Source organism: Bubalus bubalis, chromosome 5, assembly GCF_019923935.1.
Source record: "Bubalus bubalis isolate 160015118507 breed Murrah chromosome 5, NDDB_SH_1, whole genome shotgun sequence".
NCBI lineage: Eukaryota > Metazoa > Chordata > Mammalia > Artiodactyla > Bovidae > Bubalus > Bubalus bubalis.
The window spans coordinates 36,228,206-36,250,475 of record NC_059161.1 but is presented as its reverse complement, the minus strand read 5'-3'; the positions used below and the strand labels follow the sequence as shown (position 1 = coordinate 36,250,475).

Genomic DNA, 22,270 nt, shown 5'->3' with positions numbered 1-22,270 from the left:
ATTTTGATGATAAAAGTGACAGGTGGATGGCAGATTACCAGGCGAGATCCTGCCAATATCCTCCCCCCAGTACTTTTTAGCCTAATAATGATATATATTGTTATAAAGCAGAATTATTACATGTAGAATCCTGAGGTGATAATTAGAAATTGTCACGTAGGTGAAACTCCCCCCCCCCCAAATACCTGTTGAATACTTATAAAATGCTTTTTATAATTCAGTGAGTTAAAGATCTTTAATGAAAATATGAGGTCTCAGTATTTCAGTCACATGAAAGTGACTAGATAGTTTAAATTATTCTTAAAATATCTTCAGTCTTTGACTTTAATTTTTGAAGAAACACATGACCAAACAATAGTAACTACAGTAAAACCCCACATGAAAGCTGTAATGATTTAAGGGAGAAAGGGAAGAGGTATGGTAGCGTAAGAAAGTCAGGGAACAGGCTTCGCTTGCCCATAGGAGTCTATATAAATCAAAGCAAATGATTAAATTTGAGGCCTGCTGAAATGGTAATATTCTTTGGGTAAGCTAGTGGAATTTCCGGGGGTTTGTTAGATGTCAGCTGTGGTATTGAGTGCTCTATTAATCAGCTGATAATGGAAGAGCACACTTGTTTAACTTTGTGCAAGGTGTTGTGGAGGTAAGAAAAGGCAAGACCCGAAAGGAGACAGGATGCTAGTCCCTGATCCTTCATTTTATGGGGAGAAATTACACTCATTCAAGTGATGGTCTTTGTCAGGAACAGGCAGTAAGTTGGGCATTACCACCTGAATTGGGGAGGACATGAAGGACCATGGGAATCTTGATTTGGGACTTGAGATTGGATGGAATTGCAGTTAAGCACCTCTAATAGGGGCAGTAGCCTGAGGATGGGGCATGATTGGAACATGGTTATAGGAGAATTAAAAACCAGCTGAGCAGATGTAGACATTGAGCTGAAAAAAGGACTGAAAAGGATAGCTTGTGGTTTTCCTTCTCTTGTTTTTGTGTGAGTTGCAGTCTGGCACTCTGTGACCCTGGTGTTTATGGTTTTGGGGCAGCAGAGTCTCTTGATGCTTGCCTTATTACTGTGTGGGTTTTGATTTGATAAGTTTTTCTGAAGTTTTTTGCATGGTTTTTCTCTTTTAAACATCTCTTACACAGCTATGTGGGTGCTTAGGTGAAAGACAAGTCAAAAAGAAAAATCACTCATGGGACTGTTGTGTTATCTGGTTAATAAAGCTCAGAAGTAAATTTCTGTTAAACAGAGTATCAGGTCAGTAATGGTATTTATTACTGTGCACTGTGTGCATTATTTATATGTCTAAATCCATATGGTAAGTTTAGCCTTCTTTTAATAAATTTCACTTATTGTTGGCATTGTGACTGATTTGAAATATGTAAGAAAATCATCCAGCAGTTTGCAAAGGAATATATAAGGTGGAAAATTTTAATCTTTAGTTTTGGTAGCTTAAATCTGTAATAATTGAGCATCTCTCTGTTGAGACTGATAAACTTTCATTTCCCTAGTCTTTGGTTATAATTTAGGTCCTAACTCTTTCTGGAAAGTTGGTAGTAAATATTTGAGAGGGAAGAAATATTAAAAAAACACATATATTAGTCTTACCAAGAAGGCTTATAAGATGTAGATGCCTATAAAGTACAAAGAATAATTGGTGTGGGAAATTTTGTAGCTTGATGCTTGAATTGTGGAACAGTTGCTTTTACAAAATTGGGAACTGCAGACTACAATTAACTGTCATTAATTTCGTTGAGTAGAAATATGTTTCATTTACTGTACAATCAGGAGCCAGGCTTGAATGAGTTTAAATTGATGAAATCTAAATTATACTGACAGTCCATTAAACAGTAGCAGAAAACCCGTAAAGAAAATGGATTCACTGTGATACCAGTTTATAATAAAATCATTTGCCAAATAAGAGTTATAGCCAGGCATTGTGAATTCTCCGGTGTATTTCCAGTGAGCACTGCAAATTGGTTGAACCATTTATTGTAAAGCCTAGACTCCCAGCTCATTGCTTTCTGAAAAGGAGCAGTGTCGCTTGAAATCCTCTGCAGGATGTGACCCCAGCAGATCAGACTAGCAATTGGTTTGTTGTCAGCCATGTGGGAAGAGAAGCATCTTCACTCCAGCCTACCTGTCACTGGCTATTTTTTCCTGTGAATGCTAGGCATAGAGCTCCTGAAAGTGTTCGTCTCTCTGTGTCGGTTTCTTAAATGTATGTATTTCAGCCACATTTTAGTTGTAATCTTTATGGTAAGGACATTTCCACCAGAAGTCATCCTCTGCTTAATAGGGATTTTATAGCAGAATTTATTTTTGACAGGGTTCATTGAATTGGAGTGAATAGACTTGTTACCTGCCTTCTCAAGCAATAGAAAGGGTACTGGGGTCGGGGAGCAGCAAGAATGCGAGTGGTCTTGAAATTCCTTTCCCTGCGTCTCTGCTGCCCCGAGACACTGTTTCATGAGGCAGATGTCCCTCACTGGTTTTGAAAAGGGACACCCCCTCCTCCCAACCCTGCACGCCTTTCCCCTTCTTCTAGATTTCCTGTGTTCTCTCCTCCAGCACCTAAGCTCTTTACACGTGCACTAAAGAGATCCTCATCATTTAACTGGAGTTTGTATGTAAGGCTGGCTAGAGTGTTTTACATAGTAGGGATTCAGTATGGGTCACAAGGAGGGCTTTTAAGGAACACTTTTGGAATAAAATGTAGTGATGAGAGTGCTTAAAATATTCTTTACTTCAGTAGTAAGAGTGTCAAACCATGGTTTTTATTTAGCATATCAGAATAACTAATAAGATTTCTGCTGTTGGCAGGATCATCTTGCCTTTTTTCTTGTTTTACAGAATTTTCAAGTTCAAGTTGCATGGGTTTGATTTGGGAATGGGGTGAGGTCTTGCAACGGCAGTTATTCCAGAACAATCAGCGTTACTTCTTAGTGTTAGAAAGATAATTGTCTCGAATCAGTCGTTAAGCTTTTGATGCTTTAGAAGATTTTCTAACTCCTAGAGAAGAAGAGAGAGAGTGAAATTGAAAATTTAAACAAATTTGAGATTAGTTTGTTTTGACCTGCTTCTCTACCCCCTCCTGCCTGCCAGCTTGATTTTTCTCAGTTTAATTTCCTGTTAGCAGTGAGGATAAAGACAGGTAAATATTGGCTAGATGTATACAGTGTTGTTTTTAGACAAAAATCTGTGTAAGCTTTGTAGTTCTAGTTGGAAATTTGTAGACAAATGAATACATGGAATTTGAAAAGGAAAGAACCAAGGATATGTGTTACCTGAGATCTTAAAATCTTTAAGAAGATGTTATTAAGCCAATTTTGCTGACTCTTTTCAGGGTCAAACATAGGGTAAGGGTAATGACTAACAAGATTTCCTTTTAACAGAGGTGCTGTTTTCCCAGTTTTTATTTCCTTTTCCCTTTTAAGTTCTCCACTATTCCCAGACAATGCTAGTATTCCTTCCCCACAAAAGAATCTAGCAGAAAGCTATAAGTAGGTCATCCTGCAATTGAGTTATTTCTTAGAGAAGTTTTATTAGAAAACAGCATCGTTTATGTTGATATTGCTTAAGAGCATAGTTTTATTGCTAGGATCTAATATAGCTTCTTTTCTGTTTTAATATTTTCATTCAATTCATTTATTCCTCTATAGTTTTTAAGTGTTTATCATACCGAAGGCAGTATATTGTTTATAGAGGTGAAGTATGGTGGCAGGTTTGACTAGGGGACCAAGATGAGAGGCTCTGAAGGAGGCTACATGGTATGCTGGGATTGGGGTTTGGGTCTTGGGGTTTCAGAGTTGTTTCATGGGTGTGGGTATACAAACACACACACTTCTGTATGTGGGAGATTTGGAAACATCCATATTAACTAGCAAGATGCTTGTGGACTTTATTTTGCAGTGTTAGATCCACCGCTTTTGGCTGATAGAGTGGTTCGGAGTGTGTGGGGTGGAGGAATCTTGTGTAAAAGGAGGGGAGAGCCAGAGAGCCAAGCAGTCCCAAGGGTCAACCTCCTTGGCCACTGCTGTGCCACCTAGCTGGGGTCTTGGGAATTTGTCAGTGAGAAAGGCTTTGTTCATGCATACTCTTTATAAGGAAAGGTTTTCTTTTGGAAATTATTTAGGGTGGCATTGTCATGCTTCACAGAGGGGTGAGAAGGTATTTCAAAGGTTAACAGGGAGAAATATTTTCCCGGAGAGGGAAGTTCTTCCCTGGGCCAGAGCCCCAGTCTGAGCCTTGCCCTCTGTGTGCCCGTTGCGTGAGCAGTGTCCACTGTGCTTGTGAGGAGGCTGTCAAGAAGGATGCTGGCAGGTTCTTTGTGTTTCAGGATGACAAACTGCCTGATGCTTCAGGCTGTGGTTTTACCCTTGAGAGGACCCTACTCTTGCTCTATTTTCGTAGACCTGCTGATTTAGTGAGGGTTGAAAAAGCAGAGAGAACTTTGTTTGCCTTTAGAATCTGCCTTTGAGTTTTGGCTGACTTCCTTCTCCAGCTTAGTAAATGCTGTGCTGTTTGCAGATGGCACAAGAGATTCTTGGACACAAAAGCTATGTTGAGGTTGTGAAAGACGGCCAGAATCGCCCAGTTAAATATCATTGCCCAAATCATGGACACAGGATTTGAGGTCACTTGGTCGTGTGATCAATTTCCAGGCAGAGGCTGCATGTTAGAAAATAAATCTTAACCTCAACCCATGGTTTCATTTCCAGACACCCTCTAGTAAAGAGAAGAATTTGTTATCATGTGTTGTTTGGAATAATTGATATTGATGGTAATAGTGTCACTCATTTTTTTTCTGGCCCATTTCAGGCTTGCTGATTTTAAGATTAAAAAAATATATATATTTGCCCTGCAGCAGCCGTTAGCTCAATCTGGTAAATATGCATTTTCTTCTGGGCAGTTTTGAAAATGTGCGTTATGCACTTAATAGATCACATCAGTTTTGCTCAGTTCTTTCAGAATTGCTAGCTTGCTTTTTCTTCTTTAAAGGTTCTTTTTTTATTATTATTCTTTTTACAGTACTTGTGTTGACCATGGGGAATTTTCAGGTTGAGGATCATTGATCCAACAGAGTGAAACCAGTTTTATAACCAGCTTCAGACAATCCACACTCGCATAAATTACATGAAAATTTTTGGCAAATCATTTTGGCTTTAAAAGGTTACTGGGCATATATTCAACTGAGATTTTAACGTTGCTATTGACTTACGTTCTCGTCATTTCCTTCCCAAATAAAACCACTTTATTTTTGTATTAACTGTAAACACACATATAAATTTACTTTCTTAAATAGCTGCTTAATTAATGAGACAGTTGGGAAATACTTCTGAATTATTTGGCCTTTTTTAACCTTATTTGAAGGATTTCCAGGTGGCACTGGTGGTAAAGAACCTGCCTCCAATGGAGGAGACATAAGAGATGTGGGTTCAATCCCTGAGCCGGGAAGATCCTCTGTAGGAGGGTATAGCAATCCACTCCACTGTTCTTATTTGGAGAATTCTGTGAGCTGAGGAGCGTCGCAGAGAGTCAGATATTCTTTAAATTTTTAAATTCCAAACTGCTTCTTAGAATATATTCTCTTGTAGTTGGATTCTCCTTTTTACTGAGAGGGTTAGAAAGAAAAATTTAAAAAATTAAAAATTTAAAAGAATAATTTTTCATGCTTTTATTTTTAAAATGACTTAGAAAAGTCAGATCAAAGCGGTGTATTTTCCCCCCATTCATATGGTAAGTTTGACATGGTGTTAAAATTTTTAGTTCATGTCAGGAATTTAATGACTTCTGACTTTGGTCATTCTGTGTGTTATCATTTATGTAAGTAAACTCTTAAGTTTTGTCAGTTTCGAGGATAATTTTGAAGATATTCTCAATCTTTTTCACATATAAGCTTCAAAATATTGATAGAGATCAAACGTGGTCCACTGGAGAAGGGAATGGCAAACCACTTCAGTATTCTTGCCTTGATAACCCCATGAACAGTATGGGGTTCTGTTCATGACCTCCCCAGGTTTATAGGTGCCCAATATGCTACTAGAGAAGGGTGGAGAAATAGCTTCAGGAAGAATGAAGAGTCTGAGCCAAAGCGAAAACAGCGCCCAGTTGTGGATGGGACTGGTGATGGAAGTAAAGTCTGATGCTGTAAAGAACAGTATTTCATAGGAACCTGGAATGTTAGATCCATGAATCAAGGTAAATTGGAAGTGGTCACACAGGAGATGGCAAGAGTGAGCATTGACATTTTAGGAATCAGTGAACTAAAATGGAGTGCAATGGGCGAATTTAATTTAGATGACCATTATATCTACTACTGTGGGTAAGGATCCTTTAGAAGAAATAGAGTAGCCCTCATAGTCAACGAAAGAGTCTGAAATGCAGTACTTGCAATTTCAAGAATTTCAAGAATGACGGTGATCTCTGTTCATTTCCAAGGCAAACCATTCAATATCACAATAATCCAGTCTAGTGCCCCAACAACTAATGCCGAAGAAGCTGAAGTTGATATGAAGGTTTTCACGGTTCTCTGAAGACCTACAAGAGCTTCTAGAACAGCAGAAAAAGCTGTCTGTTTCATCATAGGGAACTGGAATGCAAAAGTAGGAAGTCAAGAGATACCTGGAGTAACAGGCAAGTTTGGCCTTGGAGTACAAAGTGAAGCAGGGCAAAGGCTAACAGAGTTTTGCTAAGAGAATGCACTGGTCATAGCAAACACCCTCTTCCACAACACAGGAGATGACTCTATACATGGACATCACCAGATGGTCAATACCGAAATCAGATTGATTATATTCTTTCCAGCTGAGATCAAATTGCCAGCATCCGTTGGATCATAGAAAAAGCAAGAGAATTCCAGAAAAGTATCTACTTCTGTTTCATTGACTGTGCTAAAGCCTTTGACTGTGTGGATCACATAAAACTGTGGAAAATTCTTAAAGCCATGGGAATACCAGATCGCCTTACCTGCCTCCTGAGAAACCTATTGGCAGGTCAAGAAGCAACAGTTAGAACTGGCCATGGACAATTAGACTGGTTCAAAATTGGGAAAGGAGTACGTCAAGGCTATATATTGTCACCCTGCTTATTTAACTTATATGCAGAATACATCATGTGAAATGCTGGGCTGGATGAAGCACAAGCTGGAATCAAGATTGCAGGGATAAATATCAAAAACCTCAGATATGCAGATGATACCAACCTATGACAGAAAGCAAAGAACTAAAGAGCCTCTTGATAGTGAAAGAGGAGAGTGAAAAGTTGGCTTAAAGCTCAACATTCAGAAAACTAAGATCATGGCATCTGGTCCCATCATTTCATGGCAAATAGATGGGGAAACAATGGAAACAGAGACTTTATTTTCTTGGGCTCCAAAATCACTGCAGGTGGTGACTGCAGCCATGAAATGAAAAGACACTTGCATCTTGGAATAAAAGCTATGACCAACCTAGATAGCATATTAAAAAGCAGAGACATTATTTTGCCAACAAAGGTCCATCTATTCAAAGCTATGTTTTTTCCATTAGTCATGTATGGATGTGAGAGTTGGACCATAAAGAAAGCTGAGCATGGAAGAATTGATGCTTTTGAACTGTGATGTTGGAGAGGACTCTTGAGAGTCCCTTGGATAGCAAGGAGATCAAACCAGTCAGTCCTAAAGGAAATCAGTCCTGAATACTCATTGGAAGGACTGATGCTGAAGCTGAAGGTCCAGTATTTTGGCCACCTGATGCAAAGCATTGACTCCTTGGAAAAGACCCTGATGCTGGGAAAGATTGAAGGCAGGAGGAGAAAGGGATGATAGAGGACGAAATGGTTGGGTAGCATCACCAACTCAATGGACATGAGTTTGTGCAAGCACTGGGAGTTGTTGATGGACAGGGAAGCCTAGTGTGCTGCAGTCCATGGGGTCGTAAGGAGTCGGACACAACTGAACTGAATTCAATGACCTGTTTTACATATAACTTACCTTGTAGTTTGAAATCTCATATCTGGATTTATAATTTTTGGATCAATTTGGTTTGCCATGATAGCTTTTTAAACAGAAGTAACTTTGTATCTAGTAATAAGGTGTTGATATGCAAATTCCATATAACACTCTTCCTCAGGGCAGCTTCCAGTAAGACTACAGAGAAGTGTTATCAGTAGTTGTCCTTCACATCATGTGTGTTCCTTCCTTCTCTGACAGATTTATGCTCAGGTATATTTACAGATGTGGTTTCCCAGTTTGCTCAGTGGTAAAGAGTCTGCCTGCTAATGCAGGAGGTGCCCTTTTGATCCCTGGGTTGGGAAGATCTCCTGGAGCAGGAAATGGCAATCCACCCCAGTAGTCTTGCCGGGAAATCCCATAGACAAAGAAGCCTTGTGGAATGCAGTCCATGGGGTTGCAAAGAGTCGGATACAACTGAGCACACACACCACATTTATAGATAATCATTTTCCTGAATGTATCTTTGTAGTGAAAAATGAAAGAATATAGATTCTCTCGCCTCTTCTGGAAAGCTTTTTAAATATATGTTGCTGTTGCTAAGTCGCTTCAGTAGTGTCCGACTCTGTGTGACTCCATAGATGGCAGCCCACCAGGCTCCCCCGTCCCTGGGATTCTCCAGGCAAGAACACTGGAGTGGGTTGCCATTTCCCTCTCCAATGCATGAAAGTGAAAAGTGAAAGTGAAGTCGTTCAGTCGTGTCCAACTCTTCGTGACCCCATGGACTGCAGCCTACCAAGCTCCTCGGCCCATGGGAATTTCCAGGCAAGAGTACTGGTTGTCATTGCCTTCTCCAAATATATGTTAATAGCTACTTTATGTCTTTATAAGTAAAGGGTTTATAATAATAATGATTCTGTTGATTATAATATATATATTAAAGCTTTTTTTGTGTGTAAAAAGAATATTTTTAATCCTTATTATCTAACTATCTGTTATTTACTTCGATTCTGTCTAGTCTTACCAACATCAGTATCAGACATCAGTCCTTTGGGGGAGTACAGAGAATGCAGAAATGAGTATGTTTCTTTGAGCTCAAAATTGATAGTGGACAGTGTAGACCATCTTGACTGCCAAATAACTGACCACACAGTGGATGTAAATTGTCAGTATATTTATACAATATTAAGGAAATTTTTTATCAGGGTAAGGAGATATTTCTTTGTAGAGGAGCTATGAGAATTCACTGCCACTGGAGGTAAATCATTATATGGCTGCAGGTGCTTGTAAGAATAAAATAGTAAAGAGGGTTTGATGTGGTCGGGCTGTGGGCTTTGGTGCAGTTGAACAGTGAAGCCTAGGGAAGGTAAGGTGTGACATGTGATCAGAGCATTGACTGCATCAAGCTTTTTTGTCACATGAGCTTTAAGAAAGTGGAGATCATTAGTCAGGAAGGAACCTGTTAGTTTTGAAGTCAGTGACTAGAAGCTAGGTATGACAGTGTTGGACTTCTCAGGTGGTGCAGTGGTAAAAGAATTCACCTACCAATGCAGGAGATATGGGAAACTCGGGTTCGATTCCTTGGTGGGAAGATCCCCTGGAGAAGGAAATAGACACTCCAGTATTCTTGCCTGCAGAATCCCATGGACAGAGAGAAGCCTGGAGGACTACAGTCCATGGGGGTTGAAAAGAGTCAGACGTGACTGAGCAGCTGAGCATACATGACAGTGTTATGTTATGAAAGACCAAAAATAGTTCCTTTGTGGGCTGTAGGTGATAGGAAGAAGGTGTATGGGCTGTGATCTGTGTTCACATTGAGTGAGGTGAATAAATAATGGATATCTGGAGATTTAAAGTGCTGGTAAGTGGATACAACAAGGATTGGAACATGGAAATTAAGGACCTTGGATTGTCCCCAAATTTGCCCAAGTTGGAGCTACAGTTTTTATTTAAGGAATGGGTTTCTTCAGTTTTTACTTGAATACCAAATTAGGATTAGGAAGAGAAATATTTACCACCGTGGGAAGGATTCTCTTCATCCCTTCAAGTGATTAGCATGATAGTGGATGTTGTCTAAATATTGAGCAGCTTTTTTTTTCCCCCAGCATCCTGGACTTTGGAGCAAGATAGAAAGCTCAGTCAGCAGTTCATTCCTGAACTGCCATTTCACGTGCATTCAGAGATCGAATAGCTGTTCTGGAGCCTACATCTGAGTAGAGAAATCAGTTGGGAAATTCTGGATGCCTAAATGTTTGACTTTCAGATTTCTTCCTTTTCTGTAATGATTCTGGGCCTCAAAAATCCTGCTGTCTTTCGGAAAGTTTCATGGAAGGAAGTGCCCCTCTGTCTTCTTGGTCTGCCTCTTGGTGGGTCTTACTGGTGCCTGTGGTGGGACTAGGATTTCCACTGGATTGGGGACTCCAGACCTTTGCTTTTTGGGGGACTGGGTATGTTGTGTTCTTCACATGCATGAACTGGAGAAATAGAGGTATCTGCCTGGTTTGAGAAAATTCTAAGTCATTGTTGTGACGGGTCGTGAGGAAGGTAAAACATGGCATTTTAAGTGTGGGCATTATGGTCACTGTCCCTGGAAAATGTGATTGACAGCAGATGCCATTACTTCTCAGTAAATAATACACAAACTTTCCTGTCCTGTGCTTTATGATGATCTTGGGCTGTAGTGTGGAGAGTTTTTATATTCCTTTACAGGTACTGCTTTCCCTAAAATCATTACTTCTAAAACAACAAATATATCTTAGCCTGTCATTTTAGAAAGTAACCTTTAGATTCCAGCTGTTGAGAGCATCAGAAATAATTACCCAGCTACTGCCTTGTCAAATGTAATTTAAGAAAGTGCTCTTCTTCCCTGAGGAAAATCTAATTGGTTTACTTCATTCCATCTCTGATTGGCTGCCTTTGTTTTCTTTACGATTAGAAAGTAAAATATGTTTAGGTTAAAATTTAATAGAAAGTTACCCATGAGATAGTAGATGGTTTTCTCTTTGTTTGTGTGGGTGAAAAGGTTATTGTAGTAGCATGTTCAAGCTAGTCTTTTTTACATATTTCATTTATTTCCTCACAAAATATTTATTAAAAATAAAGCAGTAGTTGGCAAAGCTGTTTGTCTTTGTGAAGATGGGGAGCATCTGTCTGAGTAAGATATTCACGATTTTGTTTTGGTGTGTAATTACTTGAGTAAGTAATTCCCTTTATCGAAGTCTCTTCATCTGATTATGGATAATCCCATGGGATTCCCACTCCCCTTCTTGAGGGCTGCTGGGAACAATAACTGAGGCTTTACCAATTCTTTAAATCATCAGCAAGTGATTAAAAAGAACTCAAGAGCTGTTTCCTTTTAGCTTAAAATTATTTGTAATTTAATATCACCTTTAAAATTTTTTCTATAAAAGGTATGTGCTTTGTTATTTATTAATTTATTTATGCAGTGGCTTTATGGGCCCTGTCTTTGTTTCCTTAAAGGTAAATGCCATTGTTTAAAATTTTCTTTTTCTTTTAAAGACTGTGTGTATATCGAGAGTCGGAGGCCCAACACACCGTATTTCATCTGTAGCATCCAAGACTTCAAACTGGTAAGCATCTTTTCATGTGCTGTTGATTCTGCTCTGTGCTCTCTGCCAGTTGCATCGGCTGTCTCTGTTGATTGCTTCTCTCCGTGTTGACTTGGTAACCTGCTCACCTCTCAAGTGCTGACCACTTGGTGACTACAACACTCCAATAAGGCAGTAAGCAGCTTTGTATTAGTAACATTTAATGTTAGAAAGCTCATCCTGCAAACAAATATTTCTGAAATTTTTATTCCTTTAGTAACTGTTTTGACAACAATTTCAGAGATTACCTTGACTAGTTTTTTTCTCAGCCATTGTGAAGAACCTGAAGTGAAGTGAATTTGGGATTTCATGATGAACTGGGGAGAGGAAAAGGATGTAAATGGGCCAGAGATTATGATTTTCTGTGGCATACTTTCTTAGGTATGTTAAGCAAATATGGAGAGTATCTTGAACCTTTTTGGGGGGAGTCTCCCAGGAGTGGGGGTTGCGAGAAGGAAGCCTGGCCTGGTGATGGAATAACTACACTGCTTTCTCACTGAAAACCTTTCACAAGTGCTTAAGTGCTGGGATTGTCTGAAATGAAATCTTGCTTTCAGTCCACTGGTTGTCAGACTGGGAACTTTGGATCCTTCAATATTCATAGAGAGTTTGCAGAGGTCTGTAAATAAACATTCTCAGTGTTCAATAAATGTACCTTACACATGTCTGTATAACTCCTTTTCAAATGTATCAATATGCTTCTGTGATTTTTAAAATTAACTTATTTAATGACAAGACATAGTTAAGAATCACTATTATTGTTTAGTATTTTCCTCAAACCATTGTTATGTGAAATACTGTAATTTGGGGATCTTTTGAAACATGATAAGAAAGGATTCTTGTACTTGAATGTTATGAGCCACTGTGTACACGCTTAGGTTTAGAGGCATGCCAGTTGTTTAGCTTTGTAGAGATACACGTCAGTGTCTATGAACGCCACATTTCCAAACCCCTCTGTGACTTCTGATAACACTTGTGCTCTGACATACATTGTTCGTGATATTTCAGTCTAAGGAAAATAATATTCTGAACTGTGCATCTCTTTTTAAAAAAAATAACACATTTTGAATGATTCCAAATGTCCAATTAGTATATCCTATTGAGTTAAAAAGTTGCTTGCCATTTACTTTTCTTTATTAAAAAGTTATCACATGAGTAACACATGTGTTTTGCTACTTTAAAACAGAGTAAATCAGGCCGTTTATGTCTAAGATTTCTTTATTCTTCATAGATCTCTTTTACCTTCTGGTTGTTTTACAAGGTGGCCTTGCAGTTTAATCTTGTAAATCAAATGCTTTCTGTTCAGAGTTTATGTCAACATGAGGTTTTACCATTTTTAGAGGTCTCTGCTGTTTATTATATGTTGCCTTCCAGAGATTTTTTTTACAGACGCTGCACTGACATCTGTGAATCTGGGCGGCGGCCTTGTTTCATAAGGAGTTAGCTTTTGCTAGTGGTGCTGCCATTGCTCTCTGCTCATTGTCTTTGTGTGTGATTTTTACCAAATGTGTAATACTAGTGCACCATGGAAAAGACATAGCTGTGGAATCCAATTGCAAAGATTTTTCTTTTAACTGTTAGTCTGAGTCCCTTCTGTATACGTTTTGCACGTTAGCAGGTGCCTTCATGTTTGAACGGCATCTCTTATGAAATGCTGATTACAGTGTGATAGCTGCTGTTTGGGGCAGAGGTTCCTGCTGAGCTACAGTAATTGCTCAGGGTATTAACAGCAATAAAAGCTGAGGCTTCTGTTGTCAGGATTGGTCTAGTGCAGCACATTAAAATGATGTGGAAAGTGGGGTGCTATGGGTTTAGATGCCTTTTTCTAAGTCACGTATGCTATGTCACGTGTTTCTGATTGAGTTTTGTATTCAGAACACATCGTTTTTGTGTAAGAATAATAAGGATAATGAAGAAATATGTGCTTCTGGAAGAAATATAGTTATTGTCTGGTTACCCACTTTCCTTGTTTCTGAATACCACTTATGAAAAGATGACCTCACAGATGAGAATAATCATAGACTTTCTCTCCTTCCGCTTACCCAACTAATAGGCGAAAAGATGAACAGAAAGAAATGTGCTTTGTTTCTTTGCAAGATTTTGCAAAGAAGAAACCAGGGTTGGTTTTGTGCACAGCAAATGCCACACGTGGCAGGTGGAACCATGGAAAGGAATAACCCAACAGCTTTGACATGTTGTTGATTAATTACATATTTTATCTTTTTTGGATTTGAGGTTTAACTGAGAGATGTCTGTCTTTGTTTATACCATAAATTAGAATCAGTCCTTTTATCATGGTGAGTTTCTGAGTACAAGGTGTGTTTGGGGACCATCAGAGGCACTGGGGGAAGGCCTTTTGGAGGGGAGGAAGCTGAAGCAGAGGTTTGGAGTAGCTGTGCAGAGTGAGAGAGAAAGTGAGCTCTCTCCCTGAGTCTTGCTGCACTGGTGCTTCTTCCTGTTGGATTCTTGTTTTCTTTCAGTGAAGGGCCCCCTTCTTGGGCCAGCTGGAGGAGCTCTCCATTGACCGTATCCGAAAGAGCCTGGGCTCACAGCGGCAAGCCTCCTCTTCTGCTGCACTCCCCCAGCTTTTCTCTGTCACCGTGTGGCTGAGCGTGCACTGAGGGTTTTGTTCCAAGCCAGTCGGTATCCCCAGGGGCATTATGTGCCAGGGTGAGTTCAGATGTTCTGGGTTATTGCCAGAGCCTTCGACAGGCAAGCCTACTTTGTGTTCTCTGTTGAGTGTAGCTATAAGGGGACTGAGGAATGTAAGGCAAAGGTCCTCCCCTCAGGGGTCTTGGGTTCTGCCTGGACTGACAGCTGCGGTATAGTGGATGTCAGCCCTTGTTGGAGAACACTCGTAGGACTGATGTGGAGGAAGGATTCCCTTCTTTTACAAAAAAAAGCAATAAAATTCTATTCTTATAGGAACCCAGGCCTTAGCATAGTAGAATTAGTTTGCTGTCTAGAAATAATCATAGATTTTGAGAATGCTGGACGGAGATTATTGAGATTGGTAGGTTCCATTCAATGTCACCCCTCAGAGTTCCTCATCTGGCTCTAAGAGTCATGCTTCCTGCCTCATCCTTCACTCCCAGATGAATGGTTGAAGCCATTCTTTTAATATCCTGCATGGGAATTCTGTGTTGATTCCTAATAGTTTCTGTTACTCATTAAATAGAAAAATTATGTTGCTTGTTTCCTTGAGTTATTACAGTTATCAATTCTTCAGCTATTTGTTACATGAAATTAATTTTCAGGTCATATAGATAATTATTACAAATATTATTTTGAGCAGATACCATTGGTTCATTTTTGCTCCTATGTGGTTTATTAAATAGAGACTCCTTGGAGTTGGGGACCTATCTGTAGTGAATTTTGCTTTTTCCAGTTGACTTTTAGGGCTCAGGGTGTTGTTACAACTCTTCATGGATGCATATGCTCTGGTATCATTGGCGTCCCTGACAGCTTGTATTCTCAGTGCTGATCCTGCATATGGAATAGTTAAAGATGCCACCCACTCCTTACCTTGGCAGAGGCACACCTCCATTACTGCTGTGAATGTGGGGACCGAGTTATGTAAGATTTAGTATCTGGTGTCTCTCTGTTTTATAGCCAAATGTGAGTGGCTGAGGGAGGAACGTTTGGAATTTCTTCCTGGTTCCTGGCCTAGACCCATAACCCTACCCCAAAAGCTGCTTGCCACAATGCAGCAGTCAGGGGCTTCAGCTTAGCTCCACTTACCATTGAAATTGCCCTCTCTCCACCAAAGTTGAGTTTCTCAGAAGACTAAAAGCAGTTAGCTGCTTTTCCTTTTTTAAAATGAAAGTTTAACTGAGAATAAGTGGCTATATCTTGGTTTTTTGTTAGAGACCTTTACATAGACAGTGCTGGGAGGTAAGGGAGGCTTCACTAACAGGCAACCTTGTGTGCATACTTGTGTTATACACCACAGTTATTTAATCTCAGCTTGGCTGATGTGGCTGCTCAGGACAGAATATATGGTGTATGGGCATTCATTGTAATGTTAGGTCAACTTTGTATTGAAAACTCTTAGGGGAGGCAGGAAATGCACATTAATTTGAACATGGCTAATTGAGAAGATTAGATGTTATTCTGGGATTGAGTTTTGGGGGATGGTAGAGTGCCTGGGTGGAGAGCTCCACTTGGAAATCAGCTAGTCTGTTCATCAGTTCTTGTTTTCCATGACACTGGGCAAGACATTACACCCTCCTCACCTTGCTTTATTTACCTATAAAGTTGGGATATAAAGGGCCCGCCCACTTTGCACATGGCTTGTTTTTAGATGAGAAGGTCCAGCCTACGTACTGGACAGTGCAGTGATGATTGTGACATTGACATTTAGTTGGTGCTCCAGGTTTAAGCTGGGGAAAAGCAGATATTTCATCTGTTTTACTCATTGATTTATATATTGCATGACTCATATAAGATCCATAATAAATATTTACTGAATATTGAATGAAGTTACACTTCAGTGGAAAAAGTTAAGTGGATAAAGTTACCAGAAAACTTTAGTAGTCGTTTGATACAGTGCATGCGTTAACTACAAATTAGTCTTTCGTTTATTAAACAGGCCTACGAGATCTGCTTCTTTACCTTGAGTTAGCCTGCAGTGTGTGGTATTTTATATATTTAAATAATTCTAAAAATACTTTATAAAATTTTCTTTAGGAAGTTTATGTGAATGTAGCCAAGGTCATAATATTTTTAGGCATTATTATGTTCCACTTTGAATTTTCTATATAACTGACTTTTAGCAAAGATAAATGATGGCCTAGTCTTATGTAAACATCCCAGAGAAGGCAGCTCATAGGAAAAATGCCTTCGGATGTGATGGTTTGTTTCTGTATGAAGCAGTGGTTGTTTTCTCTCTAGGTTTTTTGTAGTCTCTCAAGTTAAGCCTGCCAAATTGAGTCTTTCTGTAGTTTCTTTTTCTCTGTACCCTCTTTGTTCATTCCCTGTGGAAAGGTCAGTACCACTTGCTTACTGCTTTGTGACTTGAGTGTTGTGTGGGATAATGAAGTGAAAACCTTGGAAGTTTGTTGCTAAGTATTTTCTGCTTATAGATTGAGGAGTCCCGTCTTAGATGATGGGAAGTACAGCAGAGATGGCTCTTTGAAGAGTCGTTCCTTTTTGTCAGTTTAGTTGTTCTTAACCGTCAGGAGTTGGGGCCTCAGCGCCCTTCTTATACAGTGACTCCAGGTCAAGGAAAGTTGGAGAGAAGAAGGAAATTTTGCCATTTGCAAGAACATGAATGGACTTGGAGGGTACCTTGTTAAGTGAAGTAAGTCAGACAGAGAAAGACAAATTCTGTGTGATCTCACTTATATGTGGTATCTTAAAAAAAGAAAGCAAACTAGTGAATATAATAAAAAAAAGAAGCAGAGAACAAATTAGTTGTTATCAGTGAGGAGAGGGGAGGGGCAAGATAGGGGTAGAGGCTTAAGAGGAACAAACTATTATGTACAAAATAAGGTACAGGAATATCTTGTACAGTACAATATACCTAACATTCTATGATAACTATAGATGGAGTATAATCTTAAAAATTAGGAATCACTGTATTGTACACCTGTGTCTTGTATAATATTGTACATCACCTATACTTCAATTTAAAAAAGGTTTCAAAAAAAAGGAGGAGGGTTGAGTTACTGACTTGTTACTTCTGAAGGCCACACCTTCCCCACTTCTCTTTTTAAAATAAAGGTCTTGGTCACTTGGTTGCTATCCATACGTATTGTGATAAACTGTAATGGGGTAGTGGACTTCCTCCATGCTGTGTTTGAAGTAAGCCACCAGCAATAAATATGTGTGCAAGGACTAAATGTCCTTTTCGCATGAAGTTTATAATTTAAGAGTGGGATGAAGTCACTTGGCCCTGAGTGTGATGGTCAGTCAGATGCGGCTTTGCGGGAACCTGCCGTGCTTGTCCCCACCCTCACCCCAGTTACGGGACAGTCGTGTTGAAAGTTATTTTGAATCACCACAACATTTTCACATGATATGTGTCAGTTCTTAAGTGGGAGAAGTGGTGACACAAGTGAAAATCAGAGTGAGGCTTTGGGGATAAATAATCTCAGGGCATCTTATTGGCCCCATTTACCCAGCTTCTGAGTGGTGTTTTCACTCATGATTGACAGTCATTGTAGGCTTCATGGGATTTAAAGTTTTAATGGTTTATGATTATTGTGTGATTGGGTAATTCATTTTCTCCTAATGTATTTGGATTTTTAGGACTCTGTGTAGGAAATCGCTGAAGAAGTTTAATTATGTTTACTTCCATAAAATACTTACCTAAAAATGTTATTTTACTAAACCTGCTCTGTATATGTGAAATTTTTTCAATGCAGAAAACTCTGGGTATTCTGTTTTTGTTTTGTTTTTTTTAAATAGGAGCTTAAGGAAGTTTGAGACAATTTGATGTTTGTAGAGAGCTACTGTGCTAGAGTACTGGTAAATAGCTGTCATTCCAACTCTGTTTCTTAAAAGTGGAAATTTGTAATTAGTGTATATGTGGATGTTTGTGTTAAGGGCCAACTCAAAATTATACAAGAAAAAACTCATTAGAAGAATTGAAAAAAAAAATTAGGACAACTGAGATACTATCTGTGTTTTTTGATTCATAAATGAGAGTAATGAAATGCTTTGAAATGATGTCTTTATAAAATGTTTTAATAATTACTTGAACTTTTGCATATTAAATAATGCCAACATGCTTAGAAATGCTTTACTAAGGTGTTTTTTGCTTAAAACACTTGATTTGAATGAATAAGGATTTGAGTGGTTTGATTAATTCCTAGTGCAAGAGATTAACAAGAATTTCAGTTTTTCAAAAATGTTGGTTTGTTGTTTACATTAAAAATTCTTGACTGTACTGCACATCCTAGTGCCCAGTTGAATCTTTGATTTGAAATTTGCAGTGTTGGTATGGGCAGGAGGGAGGTGTGTGGCAGAGATGATTATGGCTACTAACACTTGATGTTCACAGAGGTCATTTATATAGCGTCCCCAGGGCAGTGTGGTCAGAGACTGACTGCCCAGAAAGCATACTGTGTGGGAGCCCAGGGTCCTCTGGAGGGTCATCTGAAGAATAAGAAAAGCATCATGATAAAGACATTCCCCGTATTAGTTCTTTTTCTTGGGATTTGTCCTTTTGTTTGTTTTCAGAGACATTTAAAAAGAATAAATAGTTTATGGAGCATATTAAAATCTTGGACTATAAGAAGCTGTTAGGATTTCTTTTCTTGAAAGGAATTATGTGTAATAGGACTCCCTAAAAATGATTTAATATGAAAAGTTTGCTTACCTGTAATTTCTAAGCAGTTTTAAGAACTGAGATTTGCTTAAGTATTTGGATTTTATGGGGTTTTTTAGTTCATTAAATACTACATGAAATTGGATTGGTTAAGTTTTTGGAAATCTTATATACTCCCTAGAGTATTCAAAAAAGGAACATGTTCAAACTATTACCTGAGCTATCTTTGTGGTACTTACCAGGACTGTGCTGGCTTTCAGAAGTTGCTCCCTAATCTTTTGTTGGTTTTGAATGTTTCTTGGGGACGAAAAGAAAGACATATGTATGATATGCACCAAGCTGGTTTGGCTCCTAAAAGACATAATGTCTTTCTTGAACTTTATGCTCCAGCCTGTTCATTATACTCACCCTGTGGGCATTGTGAGCAAACTCAAGCTTGTTTGAAGGGTGTTGTCTTTTTTTCTGGTGTTAAGCCTCTGTCTTCAGCTTTACAAAATGAAACTAGGACTTTGAGAAAATGGTAGGATCTCTCTTGAGGCCCCCCACTCCCCCATACCTTGAGCATTTCCTTATGAAGTATGTGTCTTATGCCTCTAACATCTGTCCTTAGAAAACTCTTCTGAAAGCTCAGTTTGTCCGCTTGTGGTTCATTTTATAGTTGTGTTTATCTGACACCGTTGCATTTTTGTTTCTATTATAAGCAAAGCATGCCACTGTCACTGCGCTTTGACACTGTGTCACATCTTAACTTGGTTATTTCAAGGGGCACACACCATACTGCCTTACGACAGGCCCACACGAAAGCGTGGAGCCAGAGGGTCATACATGAGTTCACGCTGGAGTGAGAAACAGCTTTGATGGATGCGCAAAGTTTACCTTGAGTGGTAGAACAGATTCTCTGAGATTTTGGAGACCATCTGCTAAAGGATTTGTGCAGAAACCTGCTGTGTGCTGCGTGCCCCTAATAACCAGGGTCTGAGGGGACATCAGGCATGTTAACTGAAGACTGTTTTCTCTTTTAGGTCCACAACTCCCAGGCCTGTTGCAGATCTCCAACTCCTGCTTTGTGTGACCCCCCAGCATGCTCTCTGCCGGTGGCATCACAGCCACCACAGCATCTTTCTGAAGCCGGGCGAGGGCCTGTAGGGGTAAGGAGAATCCCGTTTTTAAAAGCTATCAATATTTTATATCCCATAGGGTATAAAATAGGATCATTGCCTCCCTCCCCAGAGCCCCTTTAAAAATGTGCTGTATTGTCTGTGTTTTTAAAGGAGTAACAAGTACATGCACAGAGGAAGCAAATACGGGACTTGCCTTACCCCTCTAGGACAGTTCCAGACGCTGGGGGGTGGTGGTGTAGGGGACTCTGGCACCAGCAGAGAGCACGCTGGGCTGCTGCAAGGAGCAGGAGCTGGCAATCAGCAGCGAGTATGGATGTTGGCAACTGAAATGGGGGAAAAGGGGGTAAGTGGGTCCACGTATGGAGTGTGCCATTCCCCAGGATCCCTGGGACTTGTGGCTGGTGGCGCTGAACTGTGTGGGGTGCTGCCCTCCTGGGGGACGTTTGGTAGAGTGTTGTGCAGAGGTAGCTGGGCTTTTCTGCGATGCCAGATATAGAATCAGTGTGTGACAGGCTTGTGTTGACGTGTAGAGGTGGTGCTCTCAGCTGTGCCCCGGAAATCCTCTGTTCCCTGGTGGTGATGCGGGGCCTGCTGTGAGGCAGAGCAGGATGAAATGTCTTTAGCGCTGTATCCCTTGGAGCACAGGGCCTGGTGTTAGTGGTCCACGAGGGTTATTTTCGTGTCTTACCTTCTCTGAGAGCTGTGTGTACACAACTGTGTTCGTGTTCCTTCCTTTATGAGGATTTAATGGTAAAGTTTTCTGAAAGACTGGTGCTTCTTGTTCTGATTGACTGCTGTTAATCACTAAAGAAGTTTGAGACATGTCTTTTGTTTTATGTGATCTCACCAGGGGGCTCATACTCATGCTGAATTAGAAAATAGCAAGAGAGTAGTCACCACACATACTCACATGATTCAGGATACTGGCACTATGTAATGACTCATTCAGTTTCCCTGTAGAATATTACTACCTTGAGACTCAGAGAAGAGAGCACTCCAAATGGGCTGTAGCAGCACTTGGGAAAGCTTTGGGAAGGAAGGTAGGTATTGAGGAGCAGGGTGTGTTTCTGATACACTGGTAACATGGGGCGGGCAGAGTGGAGGAGCCCTGCCCATGTGCATGCCAGCCTGTCCCTATAAGCAGCATAGGCATGGAGCCTGGTGAAGCCAAGAGTTGTGAGAAGATGACTGCAGAACGTCAAAGAAGAGCACAGGTTAGTGGGTCCTGGGAGGCAGATATGGGGCCGGACTGAAGAAGGTCAGAAAAGGCAAGATTTTATGTGCTGGGCCAAAGAGAGCCTTTGCAGGCTTTTTCATTCCAAGCAAGCCGATCACTGCTTAAGAAGATTCATTGGGTAGCAGTGTGGAGTGGGGGAAAGACTGTGAAAGTTCCAATTAGGAGGCTAGGGCTGTCATCCATGCATGAAATGAAGAGGACCAAGACAATGGAGATGGGGTATAAATAATTGTAATAAAATCAGGAATAATTGTCACAACAACATTTTCATGTTTAGATAGTTGCTCCTGTAATTTATCAAGAATTAGACCAGAAAAAAGGTTCATATTATGGAAGCCTTGAAATTCCTGATATATAATAGTCAATCACAATGGAAGATAAAACCCAGTGTAGTGGATAAAAATCTAATTTTAATCCCTGGAGAGATATTGGCATCTTTAACCAACAAATTAGCAGTCCCGACTTGCCTATTTCAGAAGCTCCAGCCTTTACCAATTACCATCTTGTTTGTTTATGTATGTGTGTGTATGAAATGGTTTTTATCTTTTAGACTGATACTATATTCTCTAATCAGTGTGGATGTCATTGTTAGACTGTATAATTTATTGCAATACTCACTAACCAGGATTTGCTGAATGGATTTAAGGTTTTGCCCATAATAACATTGATTTTTGGTAAACTTTTTATATTAGCATTAGTGATGCCTAGTATTAATTTATTTAAATTTTTAACAGTAAAAATATTATGTCCACCAGGAATTTAATTAAGTCCATGATCGGTGGTACACTCAGATACCATCCTGTGGAAGCTGGAGAAGATTCTGTAGTAAGATGACAGATCTTTTTTCAGTCAAGACAACACTGTGTAAAGCTAATGTATTGATTGTTCTTTAACAACGTTTCATGCTGCCAAAGTCATTTGAGCTGGATCTGAATCGGATCCAGTTGGCAAAACTCCCCTCCATGTGTGGAGCTCTCATAAATTCTGCAGGCCTACAGATCTGATACACTGTAATGAGAGAGCTGCTGGGAGAAAAAATTGATTACAGGGCTGCAGACAATATCATTAACGTTTCCTGCCATGATACACCAGATGTCTTC

The 22,270-nt window shown here is 39.7% G+C and overlaps 1 protein-coding gene across 4 annotated transcripts in view; it reads left to right on the top strand.

Moving 5' to 3' along the window:
* The window catches only part of RERE (arginine-glutamic acid dipeptide repeats), a 412,205-nt gene that overhangs the window by 172,393 nt on the left and 217,542 nt on the right, over positions 1–22,270 (top strand). For 3 of the 4 annotated variants that reach the window (XM_044942960.2, XM_006076676.4, XM_006076677.3), the window contains exons 3-4: positions 11,451–11,521; positions 19,835–19,960. In XM_044942960.2, the coding sequence (XP_044798895.1) occupies positions 11,451–11,521; positions 19,835–19,960 (197 nt within the window). The remainder of the gene's footprint in view (positions 1–11,450; positions 11,522–19,834; positions 19,961–22,270) is intronic. The other variant, XM_044942961.2, reaches the window with a different exon arrangement.